We start from the raw sequence: 23,394 nt of genomic DNA on the forward strand, positions 1-23,394 counted from the left end.
TGCATCGTACTTCTCCTCTCTGATAGGTACGGTTTGTGAAGCACCTACTGTGTGCAACTCCATGCACAGGGACTCCCACAGACATGCTTGCTGTCCTCAGCCAGGTCAAGCCAACCAAACACACAAGACTGGTGTGATGCACGAAGTGGCCTGATGTAACATGGAGCAGGTGGTCATTTAGGATGATTTCCAGGCTTCTGAGAAGCCCCCATACCCAATATAATACCTCCTGCATCTGCTGGCTGACGACTGAAATTCCACAACTAGAGAGTCACTCCTCTGGTTTAAGATGTCTTCACCCCTGTAAGAAATGTAGACACCACAAGAAGGGAAAACACTTTACACCTGATCAGCCCTCAGCACCTTACTGTGCACGAGTTTGTCAGTTTTTTCCCAAAGGCCAGGGAGAAAGGGCACAAGACATCAGGGTCCAAAGGGCACAGGACATGTGAAGAAAAGGTCAGGAACAATGCAGAGTGTAGCAATGAAGATACATTTTGAAACCCTACCGATTTTGCAACGTGACTTGGATGTTTAAGACAGAGGCATTAGGATACAAGCCCAAATCAATGAGGCAGGTATCCGACTCACTGCATTTCCAAGGTCAAGGATCCCTTCCAAATATGGAGAAGACGGAGGTGAGGGGGAAACACTCCTTAAGTAAACCTGCCTCATTTTCCAACCCCTTTAAGCTGGAAGATAACCAAAAGCGCTCCCAGACGCAAACCACCGCTGGGTAAAGTTCTCTAATGAGGTCCCACTGGCACGCCCAGCCTATGGCCTCTGATACGAGGAAGACTGAACACCCGCAGGACCACCTCCACATGAGCTACTAACAGAAGCGCACTGGCCACCTTTCACGGGACCGCCACAACGCCTGTGCCACACTGTGCCCTCCACACCATCAGCTGAAACCAGAATGACCGAAGATGACAACCCGTCCCCCCTTCTCCAGAGGAGGGCAAAGGAAACCCTGCCCAAGAGGCAAGACTTCTTGACTGCCTTTCCTCGGGTTTCTCAGCTCTGCCGCTTCCACTGAGCATTCAGCGTCTCGTAACAGGAACCCGCCCACTCATCCTGAACTAGAACCACACCCGCCTCCTGTCATGTCAGGCCCAGGAAGCTAAAATGTCATCTGCATAAAGCAAATGTCACTGGAAGAGAAAGCGTGGACTTGCCAGCCCTCATCTCTCCCTAAGCGTCTGAACTTTTACGTCTTCTGACTCGTAAAGACAGTACCTTCTCGACAGTGAGTCCGCCGTGCCACTGATCGCAAGTGAGGTCTGGGCAGGTTGTCACAATCCTGGAGCACGCCTCTCTCTTGATGTGTCACCACTAAAACTCAGCCCTCTTCCCTCTTCTGCCATCCCAGCAATATGAGGGCCACAGGCCATTTGCTCTACAAGCAAAGGAACCTTCTCCCCTGACGTGCTGCAAGTCAGGTCAGCTTCCCTGGGGATGGTTGTAGTAGAGAATTCCAATTCCTGGCATGCTCATACATCCATTAAACTCAGTAAGAGCCTCATGTTATGAGTTATGTTCCTTTGTTACTAGCAGACGGCAAAATCTCTATCATCTGTGAGGTGCTTCCTTCTTTCTGTGACAATTACAAGAATCATACTCTTCAAATGGATGTCACCAAATGTATTTACTTATTTTGCATTAGAGGCAGCCAACTGCTATGAGACTATTTATTATTTATTGCAGATGTATAACATTCCCAGAAAATGTGATTCCACATTTTGAAACCGGGGATTCTGCCTTTTTGTAAAGAAGAAACAAATGGACTCCCGCTCGCTGCAGGCGCCATGGCCGTTTTACTCGGGAAAGCTGAGCTGTGAGCAGCCTTTTTTTTTTCTCTCTCTCTCTCTCAAAGGTGGGACAGCCACTTCTTCCCCCTGTCACAACGACAGTGCGGCCCGAAAGGACCGGCCAGAACCGTTACTGTGAACGAGTCTGGCGCTGGGGGAAGGGGGCACAGCAGTGCTTCAATGTTAAGATGTGTAAAAAAGACAAAAAAAGCCTCAAATATTTTTAAAGTGGGGGAAAAACATCCAAGCACTTTAACTCCACTGCACCAGGTGAACTGATACAGCTCAGAAGTTTTCCTTTACACCAACTGTCAACGCGGAATTTTGTATTCTGTTTTGTAAGGATTTAATAAAAGTCATAAAAACTAAAAAAAAAAAAAAAAAAAAAAAAAAACAATAAAGAAAAGAAAAGAATATGAGGAGCCTCCCCTGACCCCCTGCCCTCCTCGGGCTGTTGCTCTTTATGAGACACAGATTTCTGCAGAGCTGCTCTCTCTCCAATGCCTGGTACTCCGAAACCCATGTGATCTGCGTTCACAGCAAGGTCCCCTCCTCGCGGGGCCTCCACAGACACTCCTCACTGCCCAGGCCCCCGCACGGCCAACACCACCTCCACGAGCTCTCCCCTGCCCGGGACTGCGGGGCTGCTAGCTTGTCTTCCTCCTGCCTCTCGGGCTACTCCCCAGTGTGCCTGCGTGTTTCTCTTCCTGCGCCACTCCTGTAAAATGTCCTGTCACTCCAGGCTCTAGGCCTGGCCTCTTCCTGGGTGACGCTGTGCATTCCTTGCCTGCAGGTGCCGTTTTCACATTGATGACGTGTGAAGTATTTTGTAGGGCAGTGGCCAAAGCCAATTATGCTGGTTAAGGAGGAAAAGCTATCCAAATATGCTATTATCATCATTTCCAAAATCACATGATAACAGCATGGAACTAAATAACAGTAATACCTTTGAGTCTCAAGGCTTCTCCCTTCCACTGAGCTCAAAACATTTCACATATATGTCTCTTTGTTATCCTTACAATGTCCCTTGAAGAAAGACAAAGCTGGTAGATACTCCTAGGTTAACTTTTTTAAAGATCGAGGATGGGGCTTCCCTGGTGGTGCAGTGGTTGGGAGTCTGCCTGCCGATGCAGGGGACGCGAGTTCGTGCCCCGGTCCGGGAAGGTCCCACATGCCACGGAGCAATGGCCGCTGAGCCTGCACGTCCAGAGCCTGTGCTCCGCAATGGGAAAGGCCACAGCAGTGAGAGGTCCGCGTACCGCCAAAAAAAAAAAAAAAAGATCGAGGAACTTAGGATAAGAGTTTGATCATCAAAACAGTGTCATGAAGAATACATCATGTGGAAGGAACAGCAACGTCCAAAGTATTTTCTTCAGGTCTATCCAGGAGACAGGACCGACCTAAGAGCCAAGGAGTGGCCACACTTCCCACACCCTGGTGTCTACAAGCCCAGTGTCCACCAGTTGTGCATGTGAGCCACAGTAAAGCTAAGCAGGGTGAGTGAAACAAAGGCAAGTCCTCTCTCCTTCAGACAGAAGTAAAAGAAGAATTCTGGAACAAAGGCTGGGTTGTTATTTTTATACTCCCAAAACAACGAAAAACAAACATCGGTCTCTTTCCACAGCACCCATACGAAAAGGATATCCATGTACTACAGAATAGAGGAATGGAGGACGGGTGAGTGAATAAAGAAATGACAGATTCCAGAGTAAGCCTGCTAGGGCTGACAGTGTCATCACTTTCACCGGATCTGACCCAGGCATCAGCCAACTCCAATCTGTGCCCAAGTTGCCCTCCTGGAGGGAAGGCACTGGAGTTGGCACAGCAGCCTCTGCAACTGAGCCCCAGAGTTGACCCAGTAGACCCACTGGCCAGAGAGGGACTCTGCCCTCCTCCTCCTTCCTGCACGGATCCACGTGCAGCCCGTTCAAATCTGACCACTCGCTTCAAACAAACTGCATCTCCCATGACAAAGGCTTTCAGCCAAGGGTATATGTGGTTCATTGCACCCCTTGACTAGAATCATCAAAGTGTTTCATCCTTAAAAAAACAAACCAAAACAACAACAAAAAAAACCAAACCATTATTCTACCTACTGGTGTATCTCCAGGGTTGGGATCTAGGAAACGAGTGAATTCAAGGAGAAGACAATGAGATGAACCTATTTACAGGGCAGGAATAGAGACGTAGATGTAGAGAATGGACGTGTGGACACAGCGGGGGAAGGGGAGGGTGGGATACATTGGGAGGTTAGGTTTGACGTAAATACACTACCATGTGTAAAATAGCTAGCTAGTGGGAACCTGCAGTATAGCACAGGGAGCTCAGCTCGGTGCTCTGTGGTGACCTAGATGGGTGGGATGGGGGGGGGAGGTCCAAGAGGGAGAGGATATATGTATACACATAGCTGACTCACTTCACTGTACAGCAGAAACTAACACAACATTGTAAAACAACTATACTCCAATGGAAAAAAAAAAAAAGAGAAAGAGAAAACTTTCACCTGTCTTTTGGATCAAGTTACCATGTTCTCCATGTTTAAAAAATACTGTCCTCCTCAAATGGCAGAACTACAATTCACTTTAGTCCAAGAGCATTTCTGAATGCCTCCTGAATGCCCTTGTGTCAGATACTGGGAAGATCATTAGGGCTGCAACCAGCCTATCCTGCTGCTGAGAAGCTAACAGTCTAGGGGGCCAGGGGGAGGAGAGGAACGGGCCCTTCTAAGCAGAGAACGTTAACATCCTGTGGTCCGGCATGCAGAAGGAGTCAGGACTGCGTCCTGCAAGAGAGCTGCTTTGAGCTGGGTCTTGAGACACGGGCAGGTGGAGGAGAGGGAGGGGAAGACGGAGGACTCAGAAGTACAAGATACATAAATTACTATTAAGGGGCCTTTGAGAGTATTCGGAGGAGGTGACCTTTGCCCTCACCACACCATCTTACTTCTTTAGCCACTCGGAATTCCACGTTCAAAGTTTCATTTCTTTGGTTTGCTCCGCTGCTAAACTACCTCGCCCTAAATAAGTTCACCGGATCCCTTCCTGAAAGCAGGCTCGGTTGGGAGTGAATAAGTGAAGGATGGACGCAGGGGAGAATGAAAGGAGACTCCCAGACTCCCTCGCCCTTTCCTTGCAGTTTGCATCAGGGCTGGCCTCCATCAGCTGGACCACGGAGGAGAAGGTCTCTTCAGTCCTGGGATGCTGACAGTCCTGGGATGCCGTGCTCACCCGCCCCCGGGGTGGGGGCTGAGGTCACAAGGGCCAACGGGAAGAAGAAGAGGCACCAAACGACGAGGGGAAGAATGTTCCACAGACACGCTCCTGCTCTTCGGGGCAGCTACATCAGCAACTGTGTAGAGTTAGGGAAACGTAATCAAGCGCTCCAAAATGATAACGACTGCTTTAAAGTTAATGGGTCAAACTAATTAACGTCTCTTGTTATGTTTAACGCAAATGCTAAAAGATCAGTAATCCTTCCTTAAATCAGGGAAAAGCAAGGTTGTTGAAGTTTACTTGCAAATTCCTTCCTTGGTCTGCAGTCAGAGCCAGTGGACTGGAGGGCAGAAAGGTGGCCAGGGAGTTGAGCGGGTGATAGAGGCAAGTCAGGCTGAGAAGATGGGGCTGGAGACAGAGACTGGTGAGGAAGCAAGGACGCTCCCAACCAGGGTCCATCACGGCCCTGAGCTGTTGTAGCTATGGTGCTGGTGGTGACTGTGGTCGTGGTGACGGTGGTGGTGGTGGTGGTGAGGCTGGTGCTTAAAGACCTGCTGGGGAGTGAGGACTGGCCAACAGCGCATACGACGAACCCTTAAATCCTAAAGAACATTACTAGGACCCTGCTCACTTACACCAGGCTTTTCGCTTCGAGTCACTGAATTCCAGTTCCCACGCCTGTTCACTCGGTTTTCCCCCAACAGCTTTATGCCTCTGGCTCACCATGAGCTTTGGAAGCTTCACCGCCCCCCCCCCCCGCCCTTGATTACTTCCACCAGGGACATCTTGGAAAGGTCAGCCCAACCTTACTTGTTTGTCTCTGACCACAAAGGCTGTCACAATCTTAATTCAATCTTGAAACTCAGAGCATTTATACATCTCTGCCTTAGGGCTGCCGATCTGTTCTACAAGAATGGGAACAGAATTGAAGCTGGTTTGTGCCATAATCACTTCTCCTGTACCACAGCTTTTGTGAAACTAGGAAATTGAAGGGAGTCATAAAGTAACAGACGCCCACAGAAAAATTTAGTCAGTAAATATTCCAATGAAAACTAGCCTTTTTGGATGATCTATACCATCATCTCAGACCCATCAGGCCCATATTACATTTTGCTAATACCAATTTCCCTTTATTACTATCTGCAGCCACTGTACCAAGGACTTCACGTGCATTATTTCATTTAATAGTCTTTAAAACCCCAAGAGACATTTCCCTGTCCACCCATGAAGGAACGAGAGGCTCTGAGGTTAACTAACTTGTCCAGTGCCCACAGCCAGTGAGAGACAATGCCTGGGTCTGAAGCCAGGCAGTCTGGCACCAGAGACTGAATTCTTCGACTCTGCTGGCCTGGCTCCCTGGGGAACCCGCTCACTGACGGGCTTTGACAAATGGTACCCCCATCCTTTGTTTGTAAATGCCAGGCAGAAGGGTGTTAATTTTCAGATCGTGACAATTTCAGTTCATTCTTCTAAGGTCTGCTAAGCCTCCTTGGTGGATACACGTGAACCTTAACAATTCTTCTAAAGCCTATAAAATAGAACTGGGATAAGCAATTCAAATGAGTCAGCACTAGCAATTAACTAATACTCCAGTCGCTGAATTCTGTTCAGTGCGCTCCTTGAGAATTACGGAATACCATGGTAAGTGCATTTTATAATGGAACTAGCAGCGCCAGGCCACTTCTGCAGTGTGGGCCTGGACACTTTACTGTTTCTTGACTATTTACTGAAGCCCAAATCTATTTCTAATTCAGTGGAAATGATGACTGCTCCAAATCTCTCTCGTAAACATGCTCCAGTGAGTTTTTAGAGAGATGACAGATAAATGACAGCTTCGCATTGCCAAGGGTTAAATGCTTTTCCTGAGGGACCCTAAGTCTTGGTGCCTTGAGAACAAGTGTCAGGTTCTAATGGAATTGTTCCGTGATAAACCGCCAGGCTGTATGACAAGCAGCTTTCAAAGAGGCTCTCCGTATAGTATCAACAGCCGAAGTTAATTTGAGTTTCTTCACAGGACTTCTTTGCTTTACGATATAAAAGTGCCTTGGGATGAAGCAATTACCCTGATTTACCATCTTCTCCTTGGTAGAATATAAAGACACAGCAGAGCCTCACAAAAGCAGTAACATAACCAAATGAGACCCACCTGCGAAGTCCCTACTATGTGCTTCTAAAGAGCCCACTGGCAGCCCGCAGCACAGAGCCGGCATCCCTCACTGGCGTCCAGGGTGAGAAGGATGCCTACTCCCAGGGCTTTTCATGGTAGAGCCAATAAATTACTTTTCCTCCACGAAATGCTCAGTTAAATTTCGTTTTCACTTTACAGCGTCAGGTGCTAACCTTCAGCTCCTAGGATTTTAAAGCCGAACACAGGATGGGTCCTATTTTCCAGCGTGCCTATGTTGTAACCAGGACGCTCTCTCAAAGCACCCCTGCGCGCCCCTCAGGGTCATGGGCGTGGTGCCCATGTCGGGGGTGGGGGGAGAAGGGTGGCCGAGTCCCCTCATATAACTTCCTGACGTTTCCGAGGGGTCAGGCTCCTAAGACGAGGAAAGCCCTGCGACCCCGAACACCAGCCGTGAACACACGGCTCCAGCTTCTCCTGAGCCCGACGCCTCGACTTGGTGTCCTCCCAGAACCACGACCGAGATACGCACTGACCTGCTGAAGGGGAGTCTCCGAAGGCAGGGAAGAGTCAGCTTGGGCTCCCGAGGTACAAAACTAGCCCCAGGCCAGGATGAAAGCAAAGAGAGCTCCCCTTATGGAGAGGGCGTTAAAGGGACAGGCACGGCCTCAAACACCTTCCCACGTCTGAGCGGACGGGCCCACCGCCAGGATCTTCCATGTGGGCAACACAGATAGAAACTACTGAAACGGACTCAACCATTCATCTGGGAGGGAAGGAGGCCCTGCTTTGAAGATGAGAATGGCTTCTTTTGGTACAAGGCAGTTTATCCGGCTCAGCCTGAAGTCTCGGTGGGTACAGCATGCAGCAAAGAGGGAAATAAGACAGTAGTGACCCTCAGGACTGAAAGGGAATGCAGACCCTGACCCCCGACCCCGAGGATGGAGCCTCCATGGTCCCCAGGGAAGCAGGACTGGAGTGTGAGGCCCAGGGCTCCCTTCCTCGGTCACAGAGAAACAGAAGCCCCCGGGCAGAGGCCCCCTCAACATCCGGTCCTCCGCCCGCCTCACCTGGACCTCAGGCCTCCCCTTCTCCTCTCTCAGGGCGAATCCTTCCTTCTCGCCACGAGGACCCGCCCCCCTGGGCTCTGAAGCCCCTTCCCTTTACTCCCCACCTTCCATCCACCCTCCACCTCCCCACAGATGCACTTCCCCCTATTTGGTCACCATCTGGGTCTCTACTGGCTTTTTCTCCACAGCAAATAAACCCCTTCAAGGCCCTCAGCTTTAAAAAAGAAAAAAGGAAGGAAAGAAAAGGAGGAGCCTGCCTGACCCCCTGCCCTCCTCGGGCTGTTGCTCTTTATGAGACACAGATTTCTGCAGAGCTGCTCTCTCTCCAGTGCCTGGTTCTCCGAAACCCATGTGATCTGCGTTCACAGCAAGGTCCCCCTCCTCGCGGGGCCTCCATGGACACTCCTCACTGCCCAGCCCTCCGCACGGCCAACACCACCTCCACGAGCTCTCTCCCCAGGCTGCGGGGATGTGAGCTTGTTTTCCTCCTGCCTCTCGGGCTACTCCCCAGTGTGCCTGCCTGTTTCTCTTTCTGTGCTGCTCCTGTAAAATGTCCTGTCACTCCAGGCTCTAGGCTTGGCCTCTTCCTGGTTGACGCTGTGCATTCCTTGCCTGCAGGTGCCGTTTTCACGTTGATGACACGTGCAAGGCTCCAAGGGGCACCCACGTCTCCCTTCTCCGCTCCAGACCCAATTATCCAACCATCCACGTGGTCTCCCCAATTCAGGCTTCCCACAGACACACAGAGCCGGTCTCCCGAGCGCACCTCCACCTGCCACCCCGGCCTCGGCCTCCATTCTGTTTGCCCACATCAGCACCACTAGCCACTTCATTGCTCGGGCCTGAAAGGCGGGAATCAGCTTGGCTCCGTTTCCCATGCCCCTGCCCCTCATCTCCAATCAGTCCCCAGCACTGTCAATGTCACTCAGATTGGTCCAGCTCTCTCCTCCACCGCCCGCTCCTCAGTCCAGGCCACCCTGGGCCCTCTCCAGACGCCGGCAGTGCCTCCCAAAGGGTCTCCCAGCTGTTCTGCCTGCCCCAGTCTAATGGCTTCTCCAGAGTCAAGCCAGAGTGGGGTTTCCGAAACAGAGATTTGATCACGTCACTGCTCTGGTCCCACCCTGCCCTTGGACAGAATCCAACTCTGGCATCCACAGCCTGGCAGGATCCGGCCCCTGTTCTCTCCCTACTGTCAGCCCTCAATACCCCCATCTCTGAGCCCAGGTGTGTGCTATTCTCTGTGCCTTCAGCACCTCTGCTCTCCACCTGGCCCCCTCCTCCTGACCCTGGAGGTCTCAGCTTAGCGGTGTTTCCCTCTCAGAAACACTCCCTGACGCCCCCAACAGACCCAGGGGGCCCTTCATAACTCCTACATAGAAACCTACGGCCTCCACATCACATTTCTTGTACTAATTATCTGAATCCTCCATTAATGGTTAGTTCCACAAGCAGAGGGCCTATGTGTACTTTCTGTATTTCCAGCACCTAGAATACTGCCTAGCACAGAGCTGGCAATGAGAACAATGCTTTAAAAATAGATGCTCAATGGTTGTTTAATTTTTTTCCTCCTTCCTTATCAAAATGTGGCCTATACATATTCCACAGTTTGAACAAACAGAATGAAAATCCACTCAGATCTTGGATCCTAAAATATTCTTTATGGTTATAGAATATAATAATGAGAATCATCATAATGCCAATATTGGCCAGCTGTCTGGTGCTGGAGAGTTTATAAAGAAAGTTGTATTTGTTCTCATATTCATCCCTCTCTACAAACCTGTTATGTGCCCCTTATTTATGCAAAACGCAACATTTTAGTAAATGAATATATATAATGAAATAAAATCTGCGTGTCATAAACAGATCCTTATGCTTATTTTACAGATAAAGACCTCTCTTCAATGAAAAAGTAGGACTTAGAAAATTTAAACGTTATTCTAAACAATAACTGTTAGAATCAAAACTCTAGTTCTGCATAAGTTCTGAATATTAAAGACAAATTAAGTTTTTAAAATAATATATTTTTATTCAAAAAATGTTCCGTTAACACTCACTATATACAAAGTGCCAGCTAGTCTATGGCCCACACCTTGACACAGACTCCTGAGGACGTTCCTCCATCTTCCCAGGGTGAAAATTCTGTAGTCAATTACGCTTGACTTAGAGGAAGATGTTGAGAATTATGAATTATTTGAACTCTACATTTCTATAATTCATTCTGTGCTAGTGACACTAAAGATGATTGATTCTAAATATCCATATAACACAGTGTCAGAAAACCAAGGGGTCCTCCCATGGCTGCTGTATCACTTACACATTTCTCCATTTCAACTAGACATGCAATCTATCATAAAACTATTTTATTTGATTCCCTAGAACTTTCAGAATATTATATAGTATGGGGCTGCTTACACATGATGATAACTATCACAATTCTTTAAGAAACATTTCAAAGAGGACACTCACTAAGTCTGTTCTGACAACAGGTTTGCTTCACGTTCTCTTAAAACGTCACCTCCTCCTCCTCTCCTTTCCTCTCTTCCCTCAGCTCTTGCTCTTTCTGTCTCTTTTTTATGTTTCCCGCATATGCCCGTACACAACAGAGTAAGCCCAATGTCACAGGTAATGTAAGTAGCTCTGTGATATTAGGATAAATTTATTAATGTCCGCACCCCTCAGAATTAGCTGAGAACAAAGCCTGGCTCACAGAAGACGTTCAATGACCGTTCGTTGAATGAGTGGATGAACAGATGGATGAATGAATCGCCAACTTTCTTTTGCACTAACCCCACCTTCACTGAAGTCAGGGAGGAGAAGCAGAACTGGGAGTGGATTTGTCTGGTCCTCCCGGGACAGTAAAGCGCATACTTGGACACACAAGTGCCTTTCAGGTACATTCTGAAAGCAGCAGCCTCAAGGCGTTGATGAAGCTAGGCTTTACCAAATAATTTTTTCTTTAAGATTTGCACAAAGAGACATGAAGTGTCATGATGTCCTTTGGCAATGAAAAATCTACATGCATTTATAGAAGATACTGTAACATCTCAGTGGGAAACATCCTAGAAAATTACTGAACTTGAAGCTTTCTTAAATAAGAAGAAAAGGACTCAGAGTTGGCTTGGAATTATAGAAATGACATAGCAAAGCCTCCCATTAGACAAGACTATCTCCTCCCACTGGGCCCATAACTTCCAAGGACTCTCCTCTTCGTTCAAAGGCGTCACCATTGAGCTAGGAGGGAGAAGACCCAGGGGCAGTAGCTGGGAGCTACTCCAAGCTGCAGGCCTTCAGCTCAGGCACGGTAAACAAAACCAATCCGCATGCTGATCAGTAAGAAGGGAACGGGGTGTTTGGAAATGTGAACATGTTCTGCCAACGTGAAGTACCACGAACAGCTGGATGGAAGGTGATTAAAACACCCATAATGCAGAAAGAAATACCACCCCTCATCCATCTCAGATAGGTGGCCTGAGCAGGCCGTCACTAAATGCTGACTTTGGCCCAGGCATCTCCTACTTAGGAATATACTATTCATATTTAGGATATCACCGCAAAACAAATGATTAATTAAATTACAGAACAAATACAAATTTAAAACCAGTGGAATATCATTCCTAGGAGACTGGTTAACCAACTACAGTACTTCATACAATGGAAGAGTATGTAGCTACTGGATGGTGTGGATCTAAATGTACAGACATTGGAGAATATCCAAGACATATAAAGTGAAAAGAATAAGTTGTAGAGGGAAGGACGATATAATCTCTTTGACATAAAATAATGTGCGTGTGTTTATGCATACATAAAAACGTTTAAATAGTTATCTCTGAAATGAATGATGGAGTGGTGAGGATGGGGAAGAATTTATACTCTTCTGTCTTCCTTGGATATTTTATAGCCACATATTACTTTTTGAATAAAAAGCATTATATCTTAGAAATATTAACAGTTTTAATTTGTTCTTCCCCTTCTGAAGTATCTATAAACGTGAAAAATGTAATATTAAGGCCATGATTAGTAAGTCACATGCTACACTATACCAGGATCCTGGCTCTCCCTACCAGGCCAGGCCTATTTTCTCCACTCTCCTTCTCTCCTTCCCACCCCCTCCCCAAGGATGAACTAAACCAACTCTCCACACCTCAGTTACAGACTTTAATCCAACCGAACTCTACATCGAGCAGGAACTTTCTGAATCTCTCAATATTTCCCCTGTACTTAGGCATGCCAGAAAAAAAAAAAAATCACTGTATTCACCCGGAGAGCATCTAATTTCTCACTGCACCTGCCCCAGTATCATCTGGGCCTCAGACAAATTACCTGCATGATTCCCAAGGATAATTCAGAAGACACCAGGTCATCTGATAGCAGCTCTGGGAACTTCCCTTTAGGAACTCAACTTGTCTGCTTCTTCCAAGACATACAGAACCTCAAGACTATGAACCCGAGTGCAGGGGCATCTGGGACTTTCGATTTACAGTGGGGTAACAATTTACATCAGAAAGGGTTTGGTGAACTGCCAAGGTCCTCCAGGAACTCTGAACCCTACTCTCCTGGCTACGGATTTATTAACTGTCCACTGCCCTCCAACTCTCTCCTACCTTATAATTTCCCCAGTACTCTTTCCAGTTTTTGTGTGAAACTGTCTCCTTATCTTTCATCTAATCAAACTTCGTTTGCTGTTTGAGAAATACTATTTATGATATTAATTTATTTTCAAGTTGGAATTTTAGATTAAAATGAATGTTTCTTCAGATTATGTGTTTCCTTTGTTTCCAACATTTATGTTTCAAGCAGTTTGTCTCTGACTAGTTTTTACAAGTCTTACAGAGCAACGAAATTATCATTAATAAATGCAACACCATCTCTTAATATTATTAGACATATCACATTTTCTTAAACATTAAAGGCTGTGACTAATCGCATCTCTAACAGCATCTATAAAAATATTGGTAATTCTGCAAATCCAATGTGCCATTTCCTAGCCATGTCAATTATTTACCAGGCATATTAAATTCACAAGAGAAAAAAGAAATATGTGAAAACTGCACATCTTCGCTGATAATTAAAGAAATGCAAACTAAATCAAAATGAAATCATTTTTTTATGTACTCAATTGGAAAAGATTTTTAAAAACAAGTTGGAAAGATAATATTCAATCCCGGTAAGTGTTGGGTGTCTCCCACATGGCTGGAAACAATTGTGCATTTTGTAGTATATATTCAGAAACTTTAAAGAGGACTGTTTACCTTGCTAACCCCCTTCTAGGAATCCGGCCAAACAAAATTGTCAGAAATGCAGAGATACGTGGAGATGAAATTTTCATCAGAGAATTGTATATAACAGGGGGAACAGGAAGCAACCTTGTGAGCAATAATCAGAAAATAATGAAACTATTTTGTATGTTGTAGCCATTAAACTCATGTGTTTCAATAATATTTAATGACAGAAGAAATGCTCATAATGTAATATTAAATGAAAAACAGGATAAAAATTATATAAGCAATGTGATTAAGGTTTTGTTAAATTTATACATAAGCATATATGTGTGTGTGTGTGTGTGTGCACATATACACACATACATATATAAAAAATCTAAGAGAATACCAAGACGTTAACACTGGTTATTTCTGAGAAACAGAAAAAATAAAATTTCCTTTTTCCTTTGTTTTTACTTAGTATGTTTGATGCTGTATATTAAATATTTGTTATTCTTCATACACATTAGGATGGGTATTCTCAAAAAAACCCCAAAATAACAAGTGTTGGCAAAGATATGGAAAAACTGGAACCCTGTAGGTACACACCTATAAGATTTGAAAGACGGTCTCAAAGAGATATCTGTACATCCGTGTTCATAGCAGCACTATTCACAACACCCAAGAGGTGGAAACAACCCAAACAATGAGTTACTGGATAAACAAACTGTAGTCTATACATACAGTGGAATATTACTCAGCCTTAACAGGAAGGAAATTCTGACACGTGCTACACAACATTATGGGCTGAACTGCGTCCCCCCAAAATTCATATACTGAAGGCTTACCCCCAGTAGCTCAGAATGTGACTGTGTTTGGAGATCAGGCCTTTGAAGAGGTGATTAAGTTAAAATGAGGTCATTAGAATGGGTCCTAATCCAATCTGACTGGTATAATTATTATAGGAAGAGGAAATTTGGACACACAAAGGAGAAATCAGGAAGGCCTGTACATGAAAAGACCACAGGAAAAGCTAGCAAGAGCTTGTCCTCTGCAAGCCAAGGAGAGAGGCCTCAGAAGAAACCAAACCTGCAGACACTTTAACCTTGACTTCAGCCTCCAGGACTGTGAGAAACTAAATTTCTGTTGTTTAAGCCCCTCAGTCCGTGATATTTTGTCATGCAAACCTAGCAAACTAACACATACAACATGGATGGACCTTGAGAACATTATACTAAGGGAAATAAGCCAGATCTTGGTTTCTAACACCATTCTTCAATAAAGGAAACCAGGGCTTCCGGGAGAAACAGCTGATTCTCGGACTGAGGCAGGAAATATACAAGACAGGTGTGAAGCAACGTGTAGTACCAGAAAGCAAGAAAAGTGCTCAAAACATTAACTACAACAGCACAATGATGGGCATATGTCAAAAGGATACAGAAGTCAACTGAAAGGGTTTCCAACAGCCAAAGCTGGAGCAATTTCAGCAAAAAAATATAGTACTGGATTACAGCCCAAAGTATAAAAGAGATATCTGTGAGTCCATATTTATATAAACAAATAACTGAATGAATAAATAAATAAATCTCCCATGCAGAATGACTACAAATAATTTACATAGCTACCCTACCTTTAGGGAGGTGACGCATAACTCTACACTCCTTAAGAGCTACAGCTATACCCAACGACATAAATAAATCTCACAAACATAATACTGAGTGAAAGCAGCAATACAGAGAAGATGTACTATACAATTCCACTATATAATTCACTTGTATGATGTACAAAAACAAGTAAACTATAGTGCTGGAGTTCAAAATAGTGGTTATCCCTGGGAAGAAAGGAAAGGATAATGACTAGATAGATGCCCGAGAGAGATTTCTGATGCTCTGGAGACATTCTACTAAACTTAATCAATGATCTATGTTCTGTCCATGATCTAATCAACTCAATGAACTGAACTTGAGCCCTATCTCATACTACGTGTGAAACCAAGTTCAGTTCAGAAAACAAACAAAAAACCTGAAATTGATGTTGATGAAATGTATGGATCAAGTTTAATTTTTTTTCATATGGTGATCCAAATGACCCAGCACTATTAGTTGAAAGGACCATTATTTTCCCAATGCTCTGCAGTCCCAACCTTTGCCAAAAATTATGTCTTTATATATGTGTGGTTCTGTTCCTGGATTCTCATTTCAATTTCATCTGTCCATCTGCCCACCCCTGTGCCAACAAAATATGTCTTAATTATTACAGCTTTATAATAAAATCTGACTATCCAGTAGAGTTAGTCCTACAATCTTTTTCTTTTTCAAGCCTGTCTTGGTTTTTTTTTTTGTTTGTTTGTTTGTTTTTTTTTTGCGGTATGCGGGCCTCTCACTGTTGTGGCCTCCCCCGTTGCGGAGCACAGGCTCCGGATGCGCAGGCCCAGCGGCCATGGCTCACGGGCCCAGCCGCTCCGCGGCATATGGGATCCTCCCAGACCGGGGCACGAACCCGTATCCCCTGCATCGGCAGGCGGACTCTCAACCACTGCGCCACCAGGGAGGCCCTGTCTTGGTATTTTTAAACCTTTGTATTTTTCATACATATTTGGAATCGGCTTGCTAATTTCCACACAATTCCACACACAATTGTTTGGGAGCTAGTTTGGGAATAAGTATGCATATCCTTGTATATGTCATGTCTGTATTTCCTCCGTTGCCAAATATGGAAGCATAAAAATGGAGTTTCCTTGGGACTTCCCTGCTGGTATAGTGGTTAAGAATCCGCCTGCCAATGCAGGGGACACAGGTTCGATCCCTGGTCTAGGGAGATCCCACATGCCATGGAGCAACTAAGCCCGTGAGCCACAACTACTGAGCCCACGTGCCACAACTACTGAAGCCCACACGCCTAGAGCCTGTGCTCCGTAACAAGAGAAGCCACTGCAATGAGAAGCCCGCGCACCAAAACGATGAGTAGCCCCCCGCTCCCTGCAACTAGAGAAAGCCCACGCGCAGCAACAAAGACCCAACGCAGCCCCCCCAAAAAAGAAACAGGAGTTTCCCTTCACCTGGGGAGTGATGTCAATGTCACCGAGAGCAGCCACTCACAATGACACATTATGAACATCTAGCATGAGCAAGAAATAAAACTTCATTATTAAAAAAAAAATTTTTACCTTGGCCCCAAAACTTCTATGGCCTTGGGGTATGAGGAGAGGTTAGAAGAAAAAGATTTAAGATTAAATGGATTTATTTTAAACATCTAAGCTATGACAAGCTTACTGCATACACACTCACACACACACACACAAATGTGGGCTACATGAATCGTCAAATCCATATGAAACATCTCAGTTACTTGCAACTCTCTAAAATTAACTCAAACCATTTACCAGATGGTAAATTCTGGAAATAAATTTAAAATATGCAAAAAAATACTATCTGACTTTTATATGAAACACAGAGTACCTAATTATAACTTCATATTTTAATTTTGAGAAGAGGAAACAATATAGAATTCTGTTTCTAATATCAGCTTTGAATGATAATCAATTCTGATTTGCAAAACGGTCTATGTTTTGTAAGCAACATATTTCCCACTTGCGATTTTTATTGGACAATAAAGGCCATATGGCTAAGAATTCATCTGGATTAATAAAAAAAGATGCAAGTTCTTATAATACAATGTGCCTCTAAAACTTTTTAAGAACCTCTGCAACAGCTTTTTGTGTATTCCAAATTAAGATTTACTATACAATAAAATTATGTAGTAATAATATACAACCTTTATCTAAAGTCGTATGACTCTTCATTATTTATTCTTGCTACCTTGCAGCACGTAAATCATGCAAGGGAATTCTCAAGATATGTATTATTTAGAGCACAGAATTATTTTGATTCAATTCTCAATAAGAAGTGAAGCAGTAACTTGTTACTTGAGACTGGCAAATCAATATCAAATGCTTGTTCTAGGATTGCTTATCACTCTAGTCATGCAAGTAGCTTGAAAAATTGAAGTATTCACATTGACAAAGGGATTGTTCTATTTGTTTTCCAAGAGCTTTCTGGTATGACTCTATACTTAGTTTTACGACCAAGAAAAAAATCAATTTCCTTCTTCAACTTGTCAATCAGAAAACACATATAGAAACAATGATTTTATTAGAACACATAAAAGTACACTGAATAACAATGTAAGATGAAATGGAAATATAAAATGGCATTACATATAAAATATACACATATAGGGCTTCCCTGGTGGCGCAGTGGTTGACAGTCCGCCTGCCGATGCAGGGGACACAGGTTCGTGCCCTGGTCCGGGAAGATCCCACATGCCGCGGAGCGGCTGGGCCCGTGAGCCATGGCCGCTGAGCCTGCGCATCCAGAGCCTGTGCTCCGCAACGGGAGAGGCCACAACAGTGAGAGGCCCGCGTACCGCAAAAAAAAACAACAAACAAACAAACAAAAAACCACATATAAGACAGAATTAACATACACAGAAAACAAAAGAATTAACATACATATAAATATAGACTTAAATGCAAAAAAAAGAACTAAATACAGAAATTAAAGCTAAAGAGACAAAAATCAGTTGAACAGACTGACTCTCATCTTCAGTTTTCAAATACACCCATCTCTTTTCAGTTCAGAATTCAAAACAATAAATAAATAAAATCATTAGAACAACTAGCTTTTCCCATTACCATGAAAGTCCACTGAAACCTAATTTTCCTTTTTGTTTTTATCTGTGAACACTAAACTTTCCAGAGGGGTGATAATGCTGACCCATTTATATCAGAGCATCAATGACAAAAACATTTCTCTTTAAAACAAAGAGTCTGAGTGACTCTAAATTACACTTTACATGACAAAGAACCAAGAAATACAGGTGTCTGGCTTTTGATCTAGTGCCTACAAAGAATCCTAAAAAGGTATATGTGGGCAACTAAGGAAGAGAGCAACATAATATACTGATCTAATTACTACCCGAGTTCCCTCATTTCATCAAGGTCACTCAAGTTCACCATTCATGACGTATTAATGTCACCCACACTAATTGCCTCATGTGATTTTTTTTTTTTTTAATTTTAATGGATGGTTATTGTCAAGTACCAAGGCCTGGCTCTAAAAAGTGAAGTCTGATCCAGGAAAGGAGTCAGTTCCTTCCTTGTCCCAGTGTCCATTCCCCGGAAGGATCACCACGTGCCCCACCTGGGCATCCTCAAGGTCACCAACAAGGCAGCACGCTGTTCCAAGGCATCACATCATGAGCAATACATGCCTCAGGACCAACCACGGTTCTCTTCACTACGGCCAAGGTCAACTTCCTCTATTCAGCTTCCTCCATTCAAACTTTAGTCTTTGGGCACCCACGGAACCACACGCCTATACAAAGTGGAACCTGCTTTGAGGATGTGCACGCCAAGAGCCACCCTTACTTTATACCAACTCTGTCAAAACAATGATGCTTATGAGGCATATTTCACCCAAGTATCAGCACCCCACATCAAGCTATGCTAAAGAAATCCTCACTGAATTAGTCAACCTTCTTCAATCCAATGCTGCTGGTGTGCTAGGAGCCTCCAAGTATGAATGAATCACATTTAGTCAAAGCAGTAACCAGACATACCAATTATGAATGAAATGACTGCTGCAGAGGATGACGGCTCTTCAGTCAACTAAGGATGGCCACCAAGTCCCGACAAACGAAGTGAACTAAGCACTTTATTGACCAGTCTCAGCCACAAAGCTTATGGGTCCATGTACCAGAAAATAAGGTGTAGCAGGAAGACCACAGCTTAGAGTCACAGGATCTGGGTTTTAGTTCCAGTGCTGCCTTTTCCTTTTCTTAAGTACTTGAAGAGCAAGACCTCCCTTTCTGAAAGAAATAAATGCCATTTGCAGCAACATGGATGGACCTAGAGATCATCATACTAAGTGAAGTAAGTCAGACAGAGAAAGACACATATCATAGGATATCACCTATATGTGGAATCTAAAATATGACACAGGGCCTCCCTGGTGGCGCAGTGGTTGAGAGTCCGCCTGCCGATGCAGGGGGTGCAGGTTCGTGCCCCGGTCTGGGAGGATCCCGTGTGCCGCGGAGCGGCTGGGCCCGTGGGCCGTGGCCGCTGGGCCTGCGCATCCGGAGCCTGTGCTCCACGGCGGGGGAGGCCACGGCGGTGAGGGGCCCGCATACCGCAAAAAAAAGAAAACAAAACAAAAAAATAAAATATGACACAGGTAGACTTATTTACAAAACAGAAACAGAATCACAGACATAGAGAACAGAATTGTGGCTGCCAAGAGGGAGGGGAGGAAGGGAGGGATGGAGTGGGAGTTTGGGAGTAGCACATGCAAACTATTATATATAGGATGGATAAACCACAAGGTCCTACTGTACAGCACAGGAAACTCTCTTCAATATCCTTGATTAACCGTAATGGAAGAGAATATGAACAAGGATGTATATATATGTATAACTGAATCACTTTTCTGTACAGCAGCAATTAACACATTGTAAATCAATTATACTTGAATAAATTTTTTATAAAAAGACCTCCCTTTCATCTATGTATCCTCAGTATCTAACAGTGCCCAGCATACGATGGGCCCCCAATGAGTGTTTGTTCAATGAAAGAACAAGAGAACATATCTTCTTTGTGTGATCTTAAGCCCCTAATGTCCTCGGGCACAACTTTCCAAATCTTTAAAAACAAGGACATCAAAACACCTGCGGGCCTTCTACACTGGACTGTCGTGAGGCCAGGTGAACCAACAGGTACAAAAGTAATCTGTTAACCATAAAGGTAAGTTGTGCAAAGGCGATGAAGTTTATATAGGTAAGTTCTAAGTAAAGAAGTGTTCTTGGAAGGGGTATGGCGGCAGCAAGGAGGGCACTTCAAGGAGGGAACAATCATGAATAAAAATAAAACGGCCTCCAGAAGCCCAGATTTCTCCACTGTCCCTTGAAACACGTAATCCACCTCTTGGCTCGCAAAGACGTCCAACCTACCAAGAAAGACCACTGATACGGTTCTAACCAAAACTGAAAGCGTGTGCCAGGCTCTGAGAAAATAAGGTGCTGAAGAAAATGTGCAAACTCTTTGCTGACAAGCGTCTCTCCTCATGAATTCCCCACTTAACACAGACGGCACCACCATCCTCATGAGGCCCTAGGTTTGAAGTGCCTGCCGTTTACCTATCACATTCAGTTCCTTTTATTTAACCCTAGGATTGGCCCACACACGGCCGAGGTCATTATTATCTTACCAACTTTTTAAAAACTCAACTTCGTATCATTACAAATCCTTGAAGAAAATAGGGTTTTTCAGTACACCCACTTTTGGGTTTGGGGATTATAGGTGAAGTATTTGGGGAAAAAAATTTTAGCCTACCTCGTAACATATTCAAAAATAAATCCCAACAGATTAAAGAATAATTTTTTAATGAAGCTATAAAACAAGAAGAAAATATAGGCAAATATTTAACTGATCTTGGAAGGGGCTGGCATTCTTCATCATTAAAGCAATGAAAGAAAAAAATATTTGACCATGTAAAAATTATACATTTATATACGTCATAAAAGTCCCACAAAATTAAAAGACTGAAGATAAATTGGGGAAAGGATATAAAACATGTAAGAAAAGGGGTAATAGTATTATTACATATATATACAAAGAGATGTTAGAGATGAAGAAAATGGTTTAAAAATATCAGATAACGTGAGTTAAGGACATGAACAGGAAATTCCGAAAATAAAAAATAAAGACAGAGAAATAAAAATAACTGAACATGTTAAAAATGCAGATCACCAGTAATAAAAATAAAAGGGGAAAAAGAAAAAAATAATGGAGAAATACCATTTTTCCCTACCAAATAGGCAAAGAACTAAAAGTATACTCCTCACTCCAGACAATGGCACCGGACAGCAGGAGGTCTCACTCGCCCCTGCTGGTAGCTAAACAGGTCAAGCCTTTCCGAAGGGAAATTTGGCAATATATCAAAAACTGTACCAAAGCTCATAACCTCCAAACAGGAATTCCATTTTTAAGAATTTTTACTAGAGGAATTATCAGTGATATTTGCAATGACTTCTGTACAAGAATGTTCACCACAGCTGATATTCATGTAACAGCTAAAATATTAAGAGAAAAAAATCTCGACGTTTAACAGAAGAAGGGTTAAATAAGTATGGTGCCTTCACGTAACTGAGTGTTATGAATCTGTTTTCAAGCAAAATATCATAATATTTAATGATAAATCCTCACAATATTAGTAAAAATGTAAGATTCAAAACTATACGGGGTATGATCCAAACATGGGGGGAAGAGGCCAATAGGAATACACATTAGATACATTTGGCTCTGTGAGAAAATCATGGATGGTAGTCTCAACCTGAACCTTGAGAGTCTTTGTGTTTTTTTGTTTGGTTTTTGTAATTGTTTGATTTGGGTCTCTGTTGACTCTGAAATGGCATAGATAAAAGAAAGACTTTCAAAGTCAATATTTCAAATTATAAAACTCTTAGCTTTATTTCTTCTCACCTAAAAAATCCCTATCAAGCCATTAAAGGAAGAGAAAAAAAAAAAAAAGGAGAAAAAGGCAAAGACAACCAGGAATCATTCCTCTGCAATGAAGTCCAAGACAGAAGGCTCACCAGGCCCCCGGGTGGTCCTCCAGAGGACACAGGACACAACAGAGGCACCCATGGACACTTCCGGTGAGCAAGTGTGTCTGTACCCTGCCTGTGTTCCCACCATGCTAAGGGCACTGCATGGTCTTACTCCCCCAGATCTCAGCCTAAAGACCACCTGGCCCCTTATCACATCCTCTCCAGGATTCCAGCCTTCCAGAAGTCAACTTAAATTTTCCTCAAATAAAAAAACAACCTGGAGATATTAATGAGTCCCCAAAACAATGAGCAAGTGTGTATGTACCAAAAGGAAAAGGGCTGAAGAGAACAAAAAGTGTTTTACAGACACAGAAAAGAGTGAAGCATCTCAACCATTCTGTGAACTAATAATACAAAGAGAGCTTTATTTCTCACATATTTCATAAACACTGGAGAGACAGAGTGAAAGACATCATGCAGCTTGCAGTTGCAGGGGAAAGAAGCTGGGCACCAGTCCAAATCTTCCCCTGATTTTACCTCTGAAACATACATGCACAGAAAAGAGGAAATGTAACAAAGCACTCAAATGACAGATTTTTTATCTACAGGTCCTGGGACTATGCAACACGTTTATTTTCTTCTTTTTAGTTCTTCTACTTTTGAATTTTCCTGAAGTTAGTCCATCTTACTCTTATAATGAGAAAAGACTCTTATAACAGTACTTAAAACTGTAATTAATTAAATGGAATACTACCTTTGTTCTATCAGTTTCCTGCTCAAAATCTACAATGGCTTCTTAGGAGCTAGTAGCTACCCAATCAAATTCACACTATTTCCAGTATTTTCTATCAGACTTGATGATATCCAGACACCTAAGCATGACGTAAAAGCTCTCCCCACCCCCCTGCCCTGCCCATTGACCTACCTGCCTCCTGACCTCCAGCCAGGTTACTCTGCTGCATGTGTCCATGTCCCAGAAAGACCAGATTGCTCCCCCCATGCATTGGGTTCCTTTAGGTGCACACGCCTCTGTCACTTCGCTTGAAATTCCTCTTCTGTGTCTCCTCCCCACGTCCCACTCACGCTGGGCTCTGCTGGAAGTTCCTCCTCTCCTCTAGGGTTCCAACTCTCCCATAACTAACTGCCTGCTCCAGGGGCCTGGGGCTCCCATCCAGTATAGATCGTTTTCATCCTCCTCTCCCCGGCCAGACTCTGAGTTCTGGGGCAGGCACTCGTCTTTGTTCTCCCAGCACCCAACTCAATGGCTAGTTCAAAAGGGCACTGAATACATGTTGTGAAATTGAGTTTTCCTCTTAACTGTTCTACGCCTCCAAGATCTCCAATACAGCAAGCATCTGCCTCAACACCAGTGGC

The 23,394-nt window shown here is 44.1% G+C and overlaps 1 protein-coding gene across 1 annotated transcript in view; it reads right to left on the reverse strand.

The window, feature by feature from the left end:
* The window catches only part of AFF3 (ALF transcription elongation factor 3), a 553,308-nt gene that overhangs the window by 461,943 nt on the left and 67,971 nt on the right, over positions 1-23,394 (reverse strand). Inside the window, exon 3 of the mRNA XM_082641946.1 lies at positions 227-301. Within this exon, the coding sequence (XP_082498072.1) occupies positions 227-301 (75 nt within the window). The remainder of the gene's footprint in view (positions 1-226; positions 302-23,394) is intronic.

Source organism: Mesoplodon mirus (assembly GCF_964341445.2).
Source record: "Mesoplodon mirus genome assembly, chromosome: 14".
Classification (NCBI taxonomy): Eukaryota; Metazoa; Chordata; class Mammalia; order Artiodactyla; family Ziphiidae; genus Mesoplodon; species Mesoplodon mirus.